Source organism: Pseudophryne corroboree, chromosome 4 (assembly GCF_028390025.1).
Source record: "Pseudophryne corroboree isolate aPseCor3 chromosome 4, aPseCor3.hap2, whole genome shotgun sequence".
Taxonomy (NCBI): domain Eukaryota; kingdom Metazoa; phylum Chordata; class Amphibia; order Anura; family Myobatrachidae; genus Pseudophryne; species Pseudophryne corroboree.
This window is the reverse complement of record NC_086447.1, coordinates 900767100-900788762: the sequence shown is the minus strand read 5'-3', so window position 1 is coordinate 900788762 and position 21663 is coordinate 900767100. Positions and strand designations below refer to the sequence as shown.

Here is a 21663-nt window from a genome sequence, read left to right as displayed (position 1 = left end):
AGGTAGTCCTAAAGCTTTCTTTAGTTGTGCCCAGTCTCCTGCGGAGCCGCTATTCCCCATGGTCCTTACGGAGTCCCAGCATCCACTTAGGACGTCAGAGAAACATGCACTGTGTGGGGTCCTGAGGACCGAGTTTGAGAACCTGTGGTCTATAGTATAGGCTATATAAAACATTGAAATAATATAAATAGGTGGTCAGGAAACTGTTAAACATGCAATAAATACACAAACATAATACAGTTCTGCTCTTTCTAAGCATGCATTCTCCCACCTTATGGTAAGGCTCCTTCCTGTCTCTTCTTCCTGGTACCTACTCTCTGGTCCAAAGTACTGACTGAGGGCTCAGATCCACACACACTGCAAACTTGGTAGAAGCTGCTACCACTGGGCCTGTGCAGCAGCTCTTCTCTGTCCCTTACACTGCACGTTGTGGCAGCAGCTCTAGTAATCATATTATATACCATTGCTATGGGTGTCATAATTTGAGCCACTTGCCAAGAGGAGGGGGTTTCCGGGCAACCGGAGACCCCTCCTTGTGTTTGCCTATGCGCTCTGCTGTTTCAGATTGAGACTGTAGCCATAAACTCAGCTCCAATTAATGAATGTCAACTGAAGGCATAGTACCCATTTAAAAGTGTTAAAAAGGCTGTCAGTGGGAAGCAATCTACTAGAAACCACTAGAGAGGAACAAACAACTAGTCTGGTTTTCTTTATGACATTTTATTGAAATAACGAAAAGAAAAACAATAAAGAAAACAAAAAAGATATTTAAAGCAGTTAGTAGATGGCTGGGACAGAATACAGTTCATTGTTAATCATGTGACTGCTACTCGCGAATAAATTGAAGTCTACATATAACCTACACAACGGAGGCAGACAGTTTACAGGTTGAACCAGTTCTGCTAGTTTATTACACTAAGAACCATTGAGGTGTGAGGCACGAAGTGGCTCCTAGTAGAATGGACCTTTCTGCTGTCCGGAAATCTGTGCATCCACTGTGTAGGCCACGGGTAGACTTGAATCCTAAAAACAGGGCAAAGGTAGACTAGCAGCACGTACAATTTGCAAACGGTCGCTTCTAAGCCTCACTTCCAGAGTGCCGTGGCTCCAGAACGGACCTAGAAGCAATATTGCAAATTGTGCCATTGGAACGTAGAGGCGTTTCATGTGCAAACATTTATTGTATACATGCTGTATTATATCGGAACTGAAAACAGTAACAGGATAGAAATGGTGGAAGCAGAGGGAGACAGTTATCCATAGAGATGTCTCAGGACACAGAACGTCAGTATCAAAAGGGAACATCTAGTGAAGCTGAACATTACAGGATAGATACGTTGCAGTTATCAGTTCATTCTCCTTACAACAGGCTGTACATGTCATAAAGCAAGCTGTACACCGGCCGTATGTACCAAGAAGAGTAATCTTTAATGTCAAAAGCAGATTAGAACCGAAAAAGTGGTCGTTTGTCAACAGACTGAGACAGGAAGGAAGAAAACAAACAAAAAAGAAAATCTGGAAGCGTGGAAAAGCGAAATACCACAGAGCACACAATGGGTGATTATTATTATTGTCGGAGACAGAAATTACAACGCACGCGTTAAAACAAAAACAATTTTTTTAATGTGGTGAAGTTTCGGGAGACAACGGTAAAGTGTAACCCCTTCAATGCCGGGAGGAGGGATGGATAAGGGAACTGCAACCCCCAGCTGTGGATGTTGGGGTTGGACATTTGTTTTTTTGGAGAGTTAAGTCATGCAGTTCTTGCCAGCACTGAAAGGGTTAACGCGACAAATGCTGAGGGGGCAACGCTGCCGGCAAGGCTGTTCTGTCGCACGCGGTCCTTGGGGACTGATTTATTACTAGGAACGCGGACTCAGCAATGCCGTCGGGGCACTTTTAGATGTGCGTACTATTTACTGGTACTTTGGGGCGTTAAGCAGATTTTTAAAATATTACCCTCCTTCCGGAATCTTTTACCTGTCTCGTGAAGGTAAAACGTGCGTGACATTTTTAAAAAGGGTCAAAAATAACTGGGTGATGTTAACAGTGCACACTTATTATAAGGTGGAGTTTTGTCTTGATGGGAGATCGGCTGCCGTCATCTGTAGGATATGCTTTTCACCTCTTCTTAGGAGGGTTGGCTGTCCGAGGAGGCGTCACGGGCCGGCCAGAGTTCAGCCCCCCGTACTGGTACTTCGCTTTCTTTTCTGATGGTTTTAGAATCTAAAATGAAGGGAAAATAGAAAAGTCTCTGAGTAGAATTCTGAAGCCGTGTGTAAACCAACTCACTATCCCCCCGTAGTAATGGTCTGTAACTAGAGGCAGAATCATTCATAAAGCCTTAATACAATATGTAAGGAAACATGAAAGAGTCTCTTTAAGCCCCATACACATTAGACGAGAAAGTAAAATCTCGCTCAGAAGGACCGATCTAAGCGAGATCTTTTACAATCTCGTCCAGTGTGTACACTTAATATCGTTAACGATGCACGCTCCTGCACATCGTTAACGACCCCCTCCCTCGTCTGAACACATACGGACGAGGGAGGTCCTCGTAAACTAAAGCCGTGCTGCAGATGCAGCATGGGCGTCGTTCCATATGCCCCCCCCCCCCCCCCTCCTCCACACACACACCACCACTGTTGCTCCCAACCCCACTGGCACCGACAAGTGTGTATGCACTTACCGAAGCCGGCACCCCGCCGCCAATTTCGTCGTTGACGCGGACTTGTTTAGATGTATCAAGTGTTCTGAAGAGTACAGAAGTTGCCCATAGCAACTAACCAGCTTTGTTGTACATTTGATTGATAACATATGATTGGTTGCTATGGGCAACATCTCCACTCATTAGAAGGCTTGATACATCCCTGATCACATTTTATTATAAAGAGAACGTGATTGTACTAGAGACTGATCGGCAAGACTGGAGGACGGAACGTCTAGCACTGTCCATTTCACAGGCTGCACTGAGATTCTGTTGTTCCACCTTGTGTACTGAGCTGTTCATTACTCGCCCACCGCACGCAGAGAGCGCACAACGCTCAGCAAACCGTCCCACCGTGTAGCGATGGACTTACCTGGAAAGAGCACATCAAGGTTTCGTCCACGCTCATCATGCCGCCGGCGTTATCAAACTCCCCGCAGTAGTTGGGGGCAGAGAACAGGGTGACCAGCTGCCGCTTGGCAAAGAACTCGTAGCCGTCTTCTACCACCTGTGCAGGGGGACAGGACAAGGTCGTCACTTCATAGCGTATGTCAAGTCAACCTTCTGAAAATCTACCTCCCCTAGCACAACTATAACAGAGCAGAGCGAGAAAACAGCCAAAACTAAACTAGATCTAGAACGGGATAAGATATTGTACAGAAAACCCATTTCCAGAACTCCAGAAACGACATAACAGACCAGCCCCTGTTCAGCTAGACCCAAGCCACAACAAAATCATTATTGTTAAGTTTACGTTCAGTACTGTTATTACATAGTTTGAGTTTTGCTCTTTTCCAAATGATATTACTCAAGTGTGGTATTTTGTATTGCACAAATGGGTGTAATTTTTATACCTGTGTGAGCCAATCTGACCAATGAGGTGCTGTGTGCAGAATCGTGATAATATTCATTTAGCTAGGATTAGGGGTAGTACAAGAAGGGAGTACAGTTACCTTACGTCGTCTGAACTAGTGCAGACATTACTATCACTCTCAGGACAGTATACGGATGAATATTGGGGGTAATTCAGACTGGAGTGCTGCAGCGATCGCTGTCTGAACTACACTGGAGTGCGCACGCGCAGCAGCCGCACTGTGCATGCGCAACCCAGGAACCAGTGAGATGCTATCAGCGGGAGGTGACGTGCCAACGGCGTTACAACAGAGGCGTGTCAGGACCGTGGGGGAGGGGCGCGGTGGCGTGATGTCACATGCAGCCGCTGCGAGTAGCGCCCTGCCAGTGCGCAGGTACGGAGCTACTCACCGGGTACAAAAGTGTCACCGCCGCGCAGGGGGAGGGGAAGGCCTGACATGCGGGGAGGACTAGCCCTGTGCTGGGCATTCCCCAGCATATCAGAGTAAATGATCGTAGATGTGCTAAAATTGGCATATCTGACTGCCATCAACTCTGAATTACCCCCATTATTGTGTTACAACCGAAGAAACTTAAACCACCAGAGATACTCAAAGCCAAATACACAGTCCAGCGAACAAGTGCACGAGCCTTATCTTTCTATACCAACAAAATCATTTACAGCTCATTCCTCTTGCCCTATGCAGGGAGAGATGTAGTAATATAGTAAGTTCATACTATCACATTCACACTGTGAAGCACCTCGAGTCCTTATGAGAGAAAAGGCACTAAATAATGATTGTATTATCAAACCATTACACATGGTCTGTGGCACCACTGTGCTGCATTATAATATCAAGTTGGACTCTATTTTGGATCTTCATTGCTGAGAGAGGCGTCACTGGCTGCCCTGATGAGAAGAATGGGTACATGCTAAGGACACCATCCTATTAGCCACCAATCGTCTTGCAGCACAATTAAACGTGGCTATATGCCACACTACAACAACATAGGGCTCCGTACAAAAATCTGCGAGTCTGGGGCGAGATCATGCCGCAAGGGGGTGGATATGGGGTGGGGGGGGGGGGGGGGGGCACGCGAGTCATGATGTAGTTGCCCAGCGTTTCCATTCCAAACGCCACTTGCCCCCTTCGCACCTAACAGGATAGAGTCCATAAAACAATATGGCTGGTAAGGCTGGTACTTAATCTACAGAAATAGAAAACAAAGAGGACGCTTCTACAAGGAGACCTAGCAATACATTCCAGAGGCTTTTCTTTTCATGGAGAATTTGTAGTTCTACATTCTTTATTTTATATTATTCGGACCATCTGTTTTCCCAAAAAATGCTTTCCTATTTTGTCTCAGGGTTGGGTGGTTTAAACCAAATTGCACGCGCAATTTAAAAAAAAAAAAAAGAATTTACTCACCGGTAATTCTATTTCTCGTAGTCCGTAGTGGATGCTGGGAACTCCGTAAGGACCATGGGGAATAGCGGGCTCCGAAGGAGGCTGGGCACTCTAGAAAGATTTATGACTACCTGGTGTGCACTGGCTCCTCCCACTATGACCCTCCTCCAAGCCTCAGTTAGGACACTGTGCCCGGACGAGCAGACATAATAAGGAAGGATTTAGAATCCCGGGTAAGACTCTTACCAGCCACACCAATCACACCGTACAACTCGTGATACTATATCCAGTTTGACAGTATGAAAACAACTGAGCCTCTCAGATGGCTCAACAATAACCCTTTAGTTAACAATAACTATTTACAAGTATTGCAGACAATCCGCACTTGGGATGGGCGCCCAGCATCCACTACGGACTACGAGAAATAGAATTACCGGTGAGTAAATTCTTATTTTCTCTAACGTCCTAGTGGATGCTGGGAACTCCGTAAGGACCGTGGGGATTATACCAAAGCTCCCAAACGGGCGGGAGAGTGTGGATGACTCTGTAGCACCGAATGAGAGAACTCCAGGTCCTCCTCAGCCAGGGTATCAAATTTGTAGAATTTTGCAAACGTGTTTGCCCCTGACCAAGTAGCTGCTCGGCAAAGTTGTAAAGCCGAGACCCCGCGGGCAGCCGCCCAAGATGAGCCCACCTTCCTTGTGGAATGGGCATTTACAGATTTTGGCTGTGGTATGCCTGCCACAGAATGTGCAAGCTGAATTGTACTAAAATCCAGCGAGCAATAGACTGCTTAGAAGCAGGAGCACCCAGCTTGTTGGGTGCATACAGGATAAACAGCGAGTCAGAGTTTCTGACTCCAGCCGTCCTGGAAACAGGACCCTGACAACGTCTAGCAACTTGGAGTCCTCCAATTCACTAGTAGCCGCCGGCACCACAATAGGCTGGTTCAGGTGAAACGCTGACACCACCTTAGGAAGAAATTAAGGGCGAGTCCTCAATTCTGCCCTATCCATATGGAAAATAAGATAAGGGCTTTTACATGATAAAGCCGCCAATTCTGACACTCGCCTGGCTGAAGCCAAGGCCAATAACATGACCACTTTCCACGTGAGATATTTTAGATCCACGGTTTTTAGTGGCTCAAACCAATGTGATTTCAAGAAAACTCAACACCACGGTGAGATCCCAAGGTGCCACAGGGGGCACAAACGGGGGCTGAATATGCAGCACTCCTTTCACAATGCCTGAACTTCAGGTACTGAAGCTAATTATTTTTGAAAGAAAATCGACAGAGCCGAGATCTGTACTTTAATGGAGCCTAGACTTAGGCCCATATTCACTCCTGCTTGCAGGAAATGTAGAAAATCGACCTAGTGGAAATTCCTCTGTTGGGGCCTTTTTGGCCTCGCACCATGCAACATATTTCCGCCACATGCGGTGATAATGCTTTGCCGTAATATATCTTTCCTGGCTTTAATAAGCGCAGGAATGACTTCTTCCGGAATACCCTTTTCCTTCAGGATCCGGCGCTCAATCGCCATGCCGTCAAACGCCGCCGCGGTAAGTCTTGGAACAGACAGGGCCCCTGCTGAAGCAGGTCCTGTTTGAGCGGCAGAGGCCATGGGTCCTCTGATATCATTTCCTGAAGTTCTGGGTACCAAGCCCTTCTTGGCCAATCCGGAACCACGAGTATCGTTCTTACTCCTCGCCATCTTCTTATTCTCAGTACCTTTGGTATGAGAGGCAGAGTAGGGAACACATAAACCGACTGGTACACCCACGGTGTCACTAGAGCGTCCACAGCTATCGCCTGAGGGTCCCTTGACCTGGCGCAATATCTCTTTAGCTTTTTGTTGAGGCGGGACGCCATCATGTCCACCTGTGGCCTTTCCCAACGGTTTACCAACAGCAGGAAGACTTCTGGATGAAGTCCCCACTCTCCCGGGTGTAGGTCGTGTCTGCTGAGGAAGTCTGCTTCCCAGTTGTCCACTCCCGGAATGAACACTGCTGACAGTGCTAGTACGTAATTTTCCGCCCATCGGAGAATCCTTGTGGCTTCTGCCATTGCCATCCTGCTTCTTGTGCCGCCCTGTCGGGTCACATGGGCGACTGCCGTGATGTTGTCTGACTGTATCAGTACAGGCTGGTTTTGAAGCAGGGGTCTTGCCTGACTTAGGGCATTGTAAATGGCCCTCAGTTCCAGAATTTATATGTAGGGAAGTCTCCTGACTTGACCATAGGCCCTGGAAGTTTCTTCCCTGTGTGACTGCTCCCCAGCCTTGAAAGCTGGCATCCGTGGTCACCAGGACCCAGTCCTGTATGCCGAAACTGCGGCCCTCTAGAAGATGAGCACCCTGCATCCACCACAGTAGAGACACCCTGGTCCTTGGAGACAGGGTTATCATTTGATGCATTTGAAGATGCGATCCCGACCACTTATCTAAGAGGTCTCACGGGAAGGTCCTCGCATGGAACCTGCCGAATGGAATTGCTTCGTATGAAGCCACCATTTTTCCCAGGACTCGTGTTCAACGATGCACAGATACCCTTTTTGGTTTTAGGAGGTCTCTGACTAGAGATGACAGCTCCTTGGCTTTCTCCTGCGGGAGAAACACTTTTTTCTGTTCTGTGTCCAAAATCATCCCCAGGAACAGTAAGCGAGTGGAAGGAACCAGCTGTGACTTTGGAATGTTCAGAATCCAGCCATGCTGTTGTAGCACCTCCTGAGATAGTGCTACTCCGACCAGTAACTGCTCCCTGGACCTCGCCTTTATAAGGAGATCATCCAAGTATGGGATAAATAAAAACTCCCTTTTTTTTTGAAGGAGTATCATCATTTCTGCCATTACCTTGGTAAACACCCTCGGTGCCGTGGACAGTCCAAACGGTAGTGTCTGGAATTGGTAATGGCAATCCTGTACCACAATCTGAGGTACTCCTGGTGAGGAAGGTAAATAGGGACATGCAGGTAAGCATCCTTGATGTCCAGGGATACCATGTAATCCCTTTTTCGCGGACTTTTCTCCCGCATTTTTATGGAATCTGGCAGGGGTTAATATACATCCATACAGCCCTGGGGGTTATATGTGATGTATTTTTGCCAGCCAAGGTGTTTATATTGCTGCTCAGGGCGCCCTCCCCCAGCGCCCTGCACCCATCAGTGACCGGAGTGTGTGGTGTGCATGAGGAGCAATGGCGCACAGCTGCAGTGCTGTGCGCTACCTTGGTGAAGACTGATGTCTTCTGCCGCCGTTTTTCCGGACCTCTTCTTGCTTCTGGCTCTGTAAGGGGGACGGCGGCGCGGCTCCGGGACCGAACACCAAGGACTGGGCCTGCGGTCGATCCCTCTGGAGCTAATGGTGTCCAGTAGCCTAAGAAGCCCAATCCGGCTGCAAGCAGGCGAGTTCGCTTCTTCTCCCCTTAGTCCCTCGCTGCAGTGAGCCTGTTGCCAGCAGGTCTCACTGAAAATAAAAAACCTAAATCTATACTTTCTTTCTAAGGGCTCAGGAGAGCCCCTAGTGTGCATCCAACCTCGGCCGGGCACAAGATCTAACGGAGGCTTGGAGGAGGGTCATAGTGGGAGGAGCCAGTGCACACCAGGTAGTCATAAATCTTTCTAGAGTGCCCAGCCTCCTTCGGAGCCCGCTATTCCCCATGGTCCTTACGGAGTTCCCAGCATCCACTAGGACGTTAGAGAAAAATGTTTAAGTACAGTTATTTCCTCGTGCTACTCTTAGACAGCAGCACTGTTTATGGTTTCCTATATACTATATAGAATATATAGCAGCTGCCATCGCCCAGGGCAGACTCCAGTTGATTTTTCAGCTCAGTTTCGGGGTCTATTATTTTTCTGGTGCTTAAAAATTTGTGCAGTTCTAGATATATATTTGCAAAGTGCTACTGGATCTGAATGTTCGGCAATTGGGTTTACTACACGTGTTACAAGTCTTTCCCTTTCCACAAAGGCAACTCGTTTTATCCGTACCCAGGGTTGTGTGCGGCTGGACACAGAATACCACAACTGGCTCTGCAGCTGATCTGGAAGGACAGTTATGTCTAGGAGAGCATGCTGTAACTTGTAGTTCCACAACAGGATACACAATCTATTGGAAACGTACCTGATGAGCTCGACAAATCAGATCCAAGTCATGTCGATTCAAGAATTTGCTAACAACGTCTGCCCCAAAGGTGAAGGAAACGCCGCGGTCGTTCTCGCCCCATCCTTGGACATCTTTATCAGGATCTGACCACAACAAGTCACAGAGCAAACCTGGAAGAGAGAAGGAACAGAACAATGTGACTAGAAAACAGAACGGGGGAATCTACGCTAGATACAGAGGTATCCCTTCTACATCTAGCCTCAATACGGCATGCAGAAGCCAGATGCCAAATCCTGTGCTACTTGGCTTGCAGCGAGCATCTTTTTCACCCGAATTTGTGCCTCAATGCGATGCAAAACAAAACTGCTTCATGAGACTGCACTCATTAACGTGCGACACTTGTGTATTGCTGGACAAGTCCGAGTCTGTATATGAAGCACAACAGGACTTGGCATAAACAAAAACAAAAAAACAGCATCGTAGCACTTAGTAACTATACGACTGAATCTGTATACAAAGACACAAATTTGGGTGAAAAAAAGAGGTAAAAACGACACTCTGTGCAAGCAAGGTCTCACGGGATCTGGCGTGCCAAGAAAGGATGTTTGGCGTGACTGCAGCAAAAATGTAGAAGGACACATCTGTACTGTGTGCTCCCTGTACCTACAGAACTAAGCGATACTCATCATTAGACAAGCATTAACTGCGCACAAATATTTCCAACAGTTTGTCCTGTGCATACTAATAAATAAACATATTACATAGAAACACAGAATATGACAGCAGATAAGTACCACCTGGCCCATCTAGTCTGCCCTTAACGGTATCCAGACTCCAGGTCGACAGCACAAAGGTCGACACACCTTAGGTCGACGCCAATTGGTCGACACACCTTAGGTCGATACACCTTAGGTCGACATGGACAAAAGGTCGACATGAGTTTTTCACAATTTTTTTCTTTTTTTGAACCTTTCCATACTTAACGATCCACGTGGACTACGATTGGAACGGTAAAGTGTGCTGAGCGAAGCGGTAGCGGAGCGAAGGCACCATGCCCGAAGCATGGCGAGCGAAGCGAGCAATGCGAGGGGACGCGGTGCACTAATTGGGGTTCCCGGTCACTCTACGAAGAAAACGACACCAAAAAAACATGAAAAACTCATGTCGACCTTTTTCCATGTCGAGCTTGTTCCTGTCGACCTTTTGTCCATGTTGACCTAAGGTGTGTCGACCAACTGGCGTCAACCTAAGGTGTGTCGACCTTTGTGCTGTCGACCTGGAGTCCCAGACCCGCCCTTAACACATGTACACATAACACCACTAGGGTTAATTTTTATTGTTTTGAGCCAATTAACCTACCAGTATATTTTTGGATTGTGGGAGGAAACCGGAGTACCCAGAGGAAACCCACGCAAGTACAGGGGAAAAAATACAAACTCCACACAGTTAGGGCCATTGTGGGAATGGAACCCATGAACTCAATGCTGTGAGGCAGAAATGCTAACCGTTACACCATCCGTGATCTACATAGGAAAAAGTGGTTGCGCACTTGGACGCTGAGCTGCTCGCGTAGGAAGCCACTCTCAGGTTGAGCTGCAAGTTATGACGACGCACATTTCGCTCTCTACGCATGCTACCAGTGGGCGCCTCAGTCCTTGCACATTTGAATGCATGGATGGATGTACAGCAGGGGAGGGCTTTGTAGTCACAGATGTGACGTCGGTAAAAGTTGCATCTGCATGCGACTCCGCACCTCAGTGTTTTACAATGCGCCTGCATCACAAGGAATACGTTTTCAGCTATGCCATGTAATACGCACTGACGCAAGTTCAATGTGCTTGTTTATTTTATAAGGATGCACAGGGCCAATGGTGTGAGCAGAATAATATAAGTCAGTATGTACTAAGCGTTAACAAGTGATGAAGTGGCGGTGGATAGAGAGATAAAGCACCAGCCAATTAGCTCCTGTCATTTTTCAAACACAACCTGTGAAATGACAGGTAGGAGCTGATTGGCTGGTACTTTATCTCTCTCTATCCATCTCCACTTTATCTCTTGTTAAGGCTTAATTACATTTGGGCCTACATCTTTTTATGTATTTCCTTTAGTCACAACCCTGTTACCTCTCACTGTCCAAAATCGCCCCTCACATCTGATACCCTGCGCCTAAATCTGATCTGTGACTGTACAAATAAAATGGTGATGCATTAACACAGAGAGGCACATTTACCTCTATATGGTTCCCAATCCGGATGCCTTGGAACACTGGGGTGCCTTAGGGGACTTGCAGGTGTGTCCTGGGTTGGTGGTCCAGAACCAATTCAAATTATTTACGTTCAATGTAATAGGCAAAACCAGTGCTCGTGGCTTCCAGTCAGAAAATGTGGACAAACAGAAGAGAATTCTGTCCCTCACCACATAACTGACCCCAAGGATGACTGACAGACAGGAATCCACCGCACTCGCCATTCCCAGGAGAGGGATGCACTTGTGCTCCCCACCCATAGCTTGGGGTGCAGTGGGCTGTGACCACCTACTCAAATATACATATACAGAGAACCCTGCACTCTCCTTAGTAGTTTTATTCACCTTAATACTTTAATACACAACTGGATAAACAATGGGGTTTTAGTTTATGAATTGTACAATGCATTTAAACTTGCAGCCCACATCAAGGGACCCCATTTCACTGCAAGTCCTACTCTCACATAAATTTGCACATCAATATTTTGGAAACCTGGCAACTGCTCTCTCTTAGGAGAAAATGTGCTTACCTGGTTTAAAGCTCACCTGCCAACTAACGTCTGGCTTTTAAAAGGGACCAAAGTCACCAACACACCAAAGGAGCAGCTGACGCAGGTTTAAAGTGAATGAATATATATGAAAATATATATATATATATATATATATATATATATATATATATATATATATATATATATATATATATATATATATTTTATATATCTCCTATATATTTGCCTTAATCTGTGACTCTGTGCTCGTAACGCTGGGCGGAGTCACAGAGCTGGGCGGAGTCAACTGCATCTGCTGCAGGGAGCTACTCCATACCCAGCGCCAGCAGCAGTCAGGTGCAAGACCCTACCTTACAGTATAGGAGGTGAGGATGGCCACTAGCTGCCGGCTGCTGTGCCTGTCCTCCCCCCCCCCCCCCCCAATCACCTGTGACAGCGGGCTGTGTGCTGTGCAGAGCGGGACCCGAAAAGGGGGCGGAGCTACGGTGTCACGAGGGGCGGAGCTACACGGAATAGAGGGGCGGAGCTACACGGGACCAGACAGCTGAACAGTGGTGGAATCAGCATTGCAGTGACGGCCAGCCAGACTTGGTAAGTGGAGGGTGAGAGAAATGTGTGTGTGTGTGTGTGTGTGTGTATATAGTGGGGGTGTGTGTGTGTGTGTGTGTGTGTGTGTGTGTGTGTGTGTGTGTGTGTGTGTGTGTGTGTGTGTGTGTGTGTATAGTGGGGTGTGTGTGTATATATAGTGTGTGCATATGGTGTGTGTGTGTGTGGTGTGTGTGTATATATATGGTGGGGTGTGTGTGTTTGTATATATGTGTGAATTGTGTGTGTGTGTGAGGTATGTCTGTGTGGGCACACTTTATGGACGCCACTGCTGGGGGGGCCATTACATGCAAGGACGCTACTACTATAGGGGGGGCATTACGTATAAGGACGCTACTACTATAGGGGGGCATTACGTTTAAGGACGCTACTACTATGGGGGGTCATTACTTATAAGGACGCTACTACTATAGGGGGGCATTACGTAAAAGGACGCTACTACTATGGGGGGGCATTACGTATAAGGACGCTACTACTATAGGGGGACATTACGTATAAGGAGGCTACTAATACTGGGGGGCATTACATATAAGGACGCTACTACTGGGGGGGGCATTATGTATAAGGACGGTGCTACTACTGCTGGGAGGGCATTACATATAAGGATGCTACTACTACTGGGGGGGCATTATGTATAAGGACGGTACTACTACTGGGGGCACATTATGTATAAGGATGCTACTACTACAGGGGTGGCATTACGTATAAGGACGCTACTATTACTGTTGGGGGGCATTACATATAACTGCTACTACTACTGGGGGGCATTACGTATAAAGGACACTACTACTATTGGGGGGGCATTACGTATATGGACGCTACTACTACGGGTGGGGCATTACGTATAAGGACGCTACTACTACGGGTGGGGCATTACGTATAAGATGAATAAGATTGTGCTACATTGTGGCGTAATTTTAAATGGGGGTACTATTGTGTGGCCATGCCCCTTAGTTGTGAGACCACACCACTTTTCCCGATGCACAACAAAGGAATATGGGAGGGCGCAAAATTCATAGTTTGCAGGGGGGTGCCGAACACCCTAGCACCGGGCCCTGGCCACCAGTAGCAAAAGTACACCACGGCCACTGACACTATCTGCAGGGAGGGGAACAGCGCTGATATGGAGGGTACTTGCAGGCAGCGAGTCGCCGCCCGCAGCTCCTCTCCCACCTACACACCATACCTGCCGCCTGACACCCACACCCCAGGGAGAGGGCGCTAGCTCAGGCACAGCTAGATCAGCATCTGCAGCATACAGACAAGGGCTGCCATGCTCAGCGGCAAGCGGTGCGGAGCATGTGCAGCGGGACAGCGCCAGGACGGGACACGCACTAATCAACATTGCTGCTGGGCCGGAGCTCCCTCCGTCTGCAGCCTAAGGACGCGCGCCGCACCTCTCCAGGGAAACACCATGCCTGCCCGCCCACAGGGCTCCGGACGCTTACCTATGCTCCGCGATCACAGCAGCTGACGCTGCCATGCAGGATGGAGGAATGACGCCCGTCAGACGGGGCGGACAGTGTGCGGCGGAACGGGGCCAGGAAGGAATGCTGACCACGACCCATTGCTGCTGGGTCTGAGCTCCCTCCCTCTGCAGTCACCGTCTCACAGCAGCAGCCTGGAGGTTAGTGGCCACCACGACCCGCACATCCTTACCTCACATATACCTCACACATGAGAGCAAAGGTACACACACTGTGACATCACACCTGTAGCCCACCCCTATATCTGCTAAGTACTCCCCGTCACTATGCCCTGTCACCCTCATCCTGCTCTCTAACTGCCTGTCTGTGTACTGGCCTTCACCCCTCTCACACCATCACCAACCCTCACTAACTACCACAGAAACTATGTGCACTGATATCTGCCCCTCCACCACCTGCAGCGCCCCTGGACCCCTCCCCATCCCCCGCAAACCCCCGCACCTGCCCCTCCACCACCCGTGGCACCCCCACCCACTGCGCCTTCGGACCCCCTACCCCACCCGCAGTGTCTTCCAAACCCCTCCCCCATCCGCCACACCCCGCATCTGGCTCTCCCCCGCCCGCTGCACCTTTGGATCCCCTACCCCACCCACGCAGCAGGCCCTTCCCAATCCGCATCGCCTACACCATTCGCAACAGCACCGCACCCGCCACTCCCCCACCCACGTTACCCCCGCATCCACCCCTCCCCCACCCACCGCGTCCCCTGGACACCTCCCCCATCCACTGCACACCCGCACCCACCCCTTCCCCATCTGCAGCGCCTTCGGAACCCCTCCTCCATCCGCAACAGCCCTGCAGCTGCCATCCCCCACCTGCGACACCCCTGCTCATACCCCACCCACATCGCATTCATACCCCCTCCCCCATCCGCGGTCCCCACTCCCCAAACCCCTTCCTGTTGCAAGGGACTACGCCCCCTTCACCATCGGACGCCCTATCATTGTGCAATATTCAAACACTAACAAAACTAGGAATGCAGGTAGTACTCCATATATTGAACCCCAGAAAGGCGTGCAGGGGTTAAGGGGCGTAGCCCCTTCCGATGGTGTGAAGAGCGCCCGTAGGGCGCGATGAAGCACCTTATATATATATATATATATATATATATATATATATATACACACACACACACACACACACACACACACACACATATATATATATATATACACACACATATATATATATATATATATATATATATATATATATATATATATATATATATATATATATATATATATATATATGTATGTGTGTGTGTATATATATATATAATTTTTTTTTTTTTTTAAATATAAATGTGCTTGCAGTTATTGCCCTATCCTCAGTACAGACAAGTCTGGGACTCCAGCTGCTGTGGTACTACTCATAGCATTGTTCCCTGCCACCGTTTTTACATCTAACAACAAAACTGGAGAAGGGCATCCTGGGATGTGTGGTTCTACAGCAGCTAGGGTATCCCTGGTCTATACAGCGTCTTCCTCTGATCATTCCATCGCAGGCTGTGTGTGCGTGCCCTGGGGCAAGCATCCCATAATATTCCAGCTGATGCCATCAAATAAACAGGGCAGGTTGCCTTGGCAGTAGCATTGTGTGAGTAGTGTTGGGTGTTGAGCAATCATTTGTTTAGATAACACTGTGGGTTTGTACAATGAAAGCTTCCATTATGCACTTTCTTCCCCCGGCTGCCGCAATGCTGGAACGCTGCAACCTGTGATCACACTGTGTGTTTGGGCGGATTAGTAATTGAGGGTGAAAGCGTATTGTCCCTGGCTCTATTGAGGACATTTGTAAGGTGCTGTGATGAGCTCTCGGAGCCCTGAGTCTTGTATAGGATACCGGTAATGCACAGTGTGTGCGCGTGTGTACTGTATATATAGAGGGAGGGATACTGAATAGACTGGCTGAGTGAGCAGGACTTGTTCTCAGCTTTGTAGTAATGTGGAAATAGCCTTATTAAGCATTTACTGCCTCATAGCAAGAGCAAAGTATACAGAACGATGAAACATTCTCTGTACAGCACTGCACTTGTTTATATAATAAAAGGGAATATATACAATAAACTTCTTTAATAGCAATTAAGTCTGACATGGACCATCAGTAGCTGCTAGATTAAATAAAAAGAGGGGACAAAACAGTGTGTACTAGGGTGGTGGTTCCCAAACCAGGCAGGGCGTCCTACAGCATCAGATGGGTTTTTTCACCGCACCCTCAGGCAAAAAGTTTATTTATTGAGAAATTCCATAATACAATAGATAGATAGATAGTCAGGAGCGGAAGACAGAAAGTGTTTGCATCAGATAAAACATCTGTGAAAGCCAGATGAGATGCAGAGAGAGAGGAAAAAGAAAAGAAAAAGAAAAAATGTCCCCAAATTCCGAGCATACTGCACAGCATATTGAGTGCTCCAGACACATGTGATTAGACGCTGCAGGCTGCAGCCATGGAGTCAGACTAGCAGTGACATGCAGACACACAGGAGGAATTGCGCTGACAGCCCATGCATCACACTCACATTAATTTGCAGAGATCAGACCTCATTGAGACACTTTGAGCTTGTAAAGTCCTGGTATCAGCCACGGTATGATCATACGCAAAATGCCTGAAAAAGCATCTCAGCCACGCAGTAACCGCGGCACTGCAATCTCCGTGGGAGCAGCCACGCAGTAACCACGCCACTGCATTCTCAGTGGGGACAGCCACGCAGTAACTACGCCATTGCATTCTCAGTGGGGACAGCCATGCAGTAACTACGCCATTGCATTCTCAGTGGGGACAGCCACGCAGTAACTACGCCATTGCATTCTCAGTGGGGACAGCCATGCAGTAACTACGCCATTGCATTCTCAGTGGGGACAGCCATGCAGTAACTACACCATTGCATTCTCAGTGGGGACAGCCATGCAGTAACCACGCCACTGCATTCTCAGTGGGGACAGCCATGCAGTAACCACGCCACTGCATTCTCAGTGGGGACAGCCATGCAGTAACTACGCCATTGCATTCTCAGTGGGGACAGCCATGCAGTAACTACGCCATTGCATTCTGAGTGGGGACAGCCATGCAGTAACCACGCCACTGCATTCTCAGTGGGGACAGCCACGCAGTAACCACGCCATTGCATTCTCAGTGGGGACAGCCAAGCAGGGGATAGCCACACTAACCACGCCACTGTGAGTTCAGTGGGGATAGCCATGCGGCTGCAACCTGGATAAGATATATTCATCACCTGGGCTGCACAGCTGTCAGAATCTCTGGCACCCTGCAATGTAATTTGGCTGGAGCTGTGGTGACGCTGCACGTCAGCACATTTCTCCAGTTTATATTTCAGAAACAAGACACTTCATTAACAGAGCACCCACTCGTTACTATACCTTCTGTCCCCCTCTGCAGCACATGGGGAAATCCTGTCATGACGCAGCTTGTGCACCGAGATCCATGTGGCTCTAATACAGAGGACTGCACAACGGAGCTATAGTAACAACCCCCCGCACTGCCACCACATGAGAAAAAAAATCTATGGATCTAGATCAGCTGATGAATCTCTACATTAGATAACACTGATCCTTACAAATAATACATCGGAAACATTCTCTGACCCTGGGGACAGAGGCAATTCTGTGCATATTAGGCTAAGACAGGAGCCGCACGGAGCTTTGCATAGTGGGTCACCCCAGACGACTTATGTCCTAATCTCGGCACCACGTATAAGAACTTTCACACGATCCCTTTGATGTATAAAGATCATGCACTTTGTGAATCTGCATTTCCTGGCTTGCATTTACATGGTGTAATGGGAGACCTAGTAATCAGTATCGGTTAATGGAAAATCCTATATAAAAAGATTCAGATGCTGCTGAACTAGACGCGAGCCATCATTCTGAAACCTCAGAAAATGCCATCATTATCCTGAAAGTCATATGAATGAGGTATTGGGCTGAAATAGGATCCTGACTTAGCTATAAATCACTCTCTGAAACAGGCCGATTCAATGTCCGTGACGCTCATCCTCTGCCTATTTATACCCGGCGCTCAGATGGCTCACCGCTCATCTGTGTAATGTTTCCCCTTCTCTCTGCCCTGTTTACAGACTGCACGGTCACAGACATTACCGCCCAGTCATAGCGACTGCCACGGGGGTCCGCTGCTTGGTGTAAACATAAGGGGGTCTACTGCAGGTGCTCCAGCTTCTGGTGCTGAACGTATCACTGAGCCTCCAGAATTGGGAAATATTCTATATGTATGCCTAGTCAAAAGGTAAGCTACATATAATAGTGATCAGTACTAAGGCTGGGCACACACTATCCAGGCCTGACCTACCTGTGACTCTCCAGCTGCTGTGAAACTACAAGTCTCAGAATGCCCTGTCATATTTGCAATTGGGGATGCCAAATCTCACAGGGCATGCTGGGATGTGTAGTTTTACAACCGCTGGAGAGCCACAGGTTGGCCAAGCCTGCATTACACAATGTCTATCGAACAGCCAATGAACATATTGCTAAGTGCATCTGCCCGTGTGTACAGGCCACAGACCTATCAGGTTGGCCCTTGTGCACAGCTGATGCAGATAGATCTGTATATCTGTGTACGGCTGGTACGCAGACTGCGCAAGCCTTTGAATGGGATGTCACAAGTGGGCCGGCACATTCAAATGAGTCTGCCTGGCCAGACCTATCAGGCGGATGTTTGGTAAGAGAGTATGCACAAGGTTGTTTGTGCATAAACCTTACCAATCGTCAGACTGGTCCCCATATCGGCCAGATGGCCAACAGTGTACCCAGTCTAGAACCTAAGACAGTGATGGAGAACCTTTGGCAGTCTAGCTGCTGCTGAACTACACATCAAAGCATGCCCTGCTACAGTTTTGCTATTTTGCCATACTAAAACTGTAGCAGGGCATCCTGGGATGTGTAGTTCAACAACAGCTGGAGTGCAAAGGTTCCCCATCACTGACCTAAGGGATCCTCGCAGGTTGTATACCGCACCTTTCAAATGGTTTACATTTATAAAAAAAGTGACTAAGAATGAATAAGTAAGGTTTTAGTAAAAGGTCTAATACAATCAGCTATATAAATCACTCATCCACAAAGAGCAGGAATAACGATGTGGCAGAACACACCGGCTGAGCCCATCGTCCATTACATCTAGGGCAGGTTTTTCCTTGCCAAGCGTCTAACAGTCACTCCCAGCGCGCCCATACACATGGTACACTCCGTATTAGGTTATGTAGTCTCTCCAGGTGTCGCAGTACAAGGAGTGGAACTAATAGTGCCGACTCATTAAGCATTTTGTTGTTTTGATTTTACAGTATTACACTGAGATGCAATTAATGGGATTTGCTGAAATAACGAATTGTTTGTACAGAGTGCATTATGCAGCTAATCCAATCACCCTTGTCCCAGCGGCCAGCATAAACCTGGCTTATTACACAGGAATTCTCCCAGCGCTGCAGCCGGATACACACAAGTGGGGCTGCGGCTGGGGTCTGGGGCAGACACTGGGATTGGGAGGTCAAACTAGGATAATGGAGACAGTGGGATGTTCCTAGGAAGGTAGCAAGACACCAGGTCCATCAAATTCAACCTCTCCTGGAAGGCAAAAGTGAACACCAGTGTGACAGATGCCAATTACGTGTCACAGGGGGAAGAGTGCAAAGCGGTCTAATTTAATTCTGTAGACCGGGCGTCTAAACATTGATCACAATTAACCGGTCGACTATTTACATGTGATCTGCCAATCACGGTGGACATTCTGCAGCAGCAGCCAATATGAATCAGGCTGATGGTTATTGGCTAGCTGTGCCAAACTGAAGCAGCTGCGGCTAGATGAAGCTGCGTCTGTTCCTGTAGGACGCCACTGTGCCAGCAATAGCCAATCTGGCTGCTTCACAATGGCCGAGGCCGTCACATGACAGCCTCCATTCCGACAGTCAGAGTGCCAGGTTGTGAGGCGGCATAGGGGCAGGGCCAGCTAGGGGGTGCAGCACGGCCAAGACTGGTGGGTATGGCAGTAACCGCAGCCGCCCGTTGTACTGAAACTGCTGCTGGACTGCAATGGCTGAGGGCAAGGAAGGACTATGGAACTTCCTCTCTGACAGGTCAGTCTTAATGGGGGGGGTGGGGCTGGAGAAATTTAATGTAGGTTTTAGTATTTTGTGTGTGGGACAGTTTTTGTTGTTTTCCTTGTGGGGGACAAGGTGTGTGTGTGTTTTTCCTGTGTGGGGGCAATGTGTTTGAGTTTTCCCTGTGCAGCGCAGTCACAGCCCCTTTTAGGAATACCATACCCCCTTTCCGAAGTGAGCGCAAAGTAAATATGTTGCCCTAAATCACAAAATCTTTTCAGTTTTCATAGATTACAGACAAGTCTGTCTACCCCTGCTCGCGACCAATCAGCCCCTGCATGCCCCCTATTAATTGTCGTTACAGATACCATAGATGTGTAAAAGGGCTTTCAATGCAGTTTCACATGTAGTAAGTGAATTGGTCATGTGACAAGAACCCTTCCTGCACCAACATATACAGGCGCACTCTCATTCATAACAAACCACCCCATGTCCTCTGCATAGCACCTGCTACAGAAATCTTCACATTGAATAATATTCAGTATACACACACACACACACGTAAACAAACCTCTTCACAATGACTCTGCCAATATCGGAACCTTTGCCGAGTTCCATGTCCAAACAATTAGGTTTCCAAAACGGCACCCATATTCAAAGCGCTTAAATGAGCCACTTCCATACAATAGAATGCAGTGGTTCTCAAACATGGGGGCAGATGTATTAAAACCTGGAGAAGTGATAAAGCAGTGATAATGCACCAGCCAATCAGCTCCAATATGCAAATTGACAGGTAGAAGCTGATTGGCTGGTGCGTTATCACCTTCCACTTATCACTACTTTCTCTCTTCTCCAGGCTTAATACATCTGCCCCAGTGTCCTCAAGGCACTCTAACGGTCCAGGTTTTAGGTATATCCATGGCACAGCACAGATGGTTAAATCAAACTGACTGAGGAACTAATTAAGTTACCTGTGCCCAAGCATGGATATCCTTAAATCCTGGACTGTTAGGATTCTTTGATAACGGAGTTTGGGAACCTCTGATGTAATGTATTTATGTCATGTGGTTTTATTAAACATAGAAACAAAGAATTTGACGGCAGATAAGAACCACTTGGCCCATCTAGTCTGCCCCTATTTAATTCCATGTCTAGGAAATCCAGGCATTTTATTTATCGCTAAAGTCATTATTCAGCTTTCTGTCGAATAGTATAGAATAGTTACAAGCACACTCATTTCCAGACCTATGGGGAGATGCATCAAGGCTTGGAGAGAGATAAAGTGGAGAAGTTGCCTAAAGCAACCAGGGGTGCCGTGGGGCATCTGAAGATGGCCTTAAACTGCCAGGATGAAACTCCAGAATGCCTGGTAGATCTGACAGCTTCGCAGCAGCTGCTTTTGGAATGGAGGGACCACGGCAGATGACCTGCATACATTCCGGGTATCCTTAATATTTGCGGGTATTCCCCAAGAACGTTTGTTTTCCAGGGAATATGCAGCAAATATTAAATTAAAACAGTCCCCTTAGCATGCTCACGCTTTGACATCTGCGTTAGCCCTGAAGCTTGCAGTCTGATCAGGCCGCGGACAAGCTGTCACTATAAATGGATCACTTGTTGGCACAAACATTGCTCTGAACTTGCCCAGACTCTAATAACACCCAATCGTTTATCTA

At 47.9% G+C, this 21663-nt stretch overlaps 1 protein-coding gene across 1 annotated transcript in view; it reads right to left on the bottom strand.

The window, feature by feature from the left end:
* Positions 1-704: 704 nt before the first annotated feature.
* PPP1CB (protein phosphatase 1 catalytic subunit beta) overlaps positions 705-21663 on the bottom strand; it is an 89842-nt gene continuing 68883 nt past the window's right edge. Inside the window, exons 6-8 of the mRNA XM_063918910.1 lie at positions 9090-9241; positions 3081-3215; positions 705-2226 (exon numbers count right to left, since the gene is read on the bottom strand). Coding sequence (XP_063774980.1) covers positions 2122-2226; positions 3081-3215; positions 9090-9241 — 392 coding nt within the window. The 3' untranslated portion in view covers positions 705-2121. The remainder of the gene's footprint in view (positions 2227-3080; positions 3216-9089; positions 9242-21663) is intronic.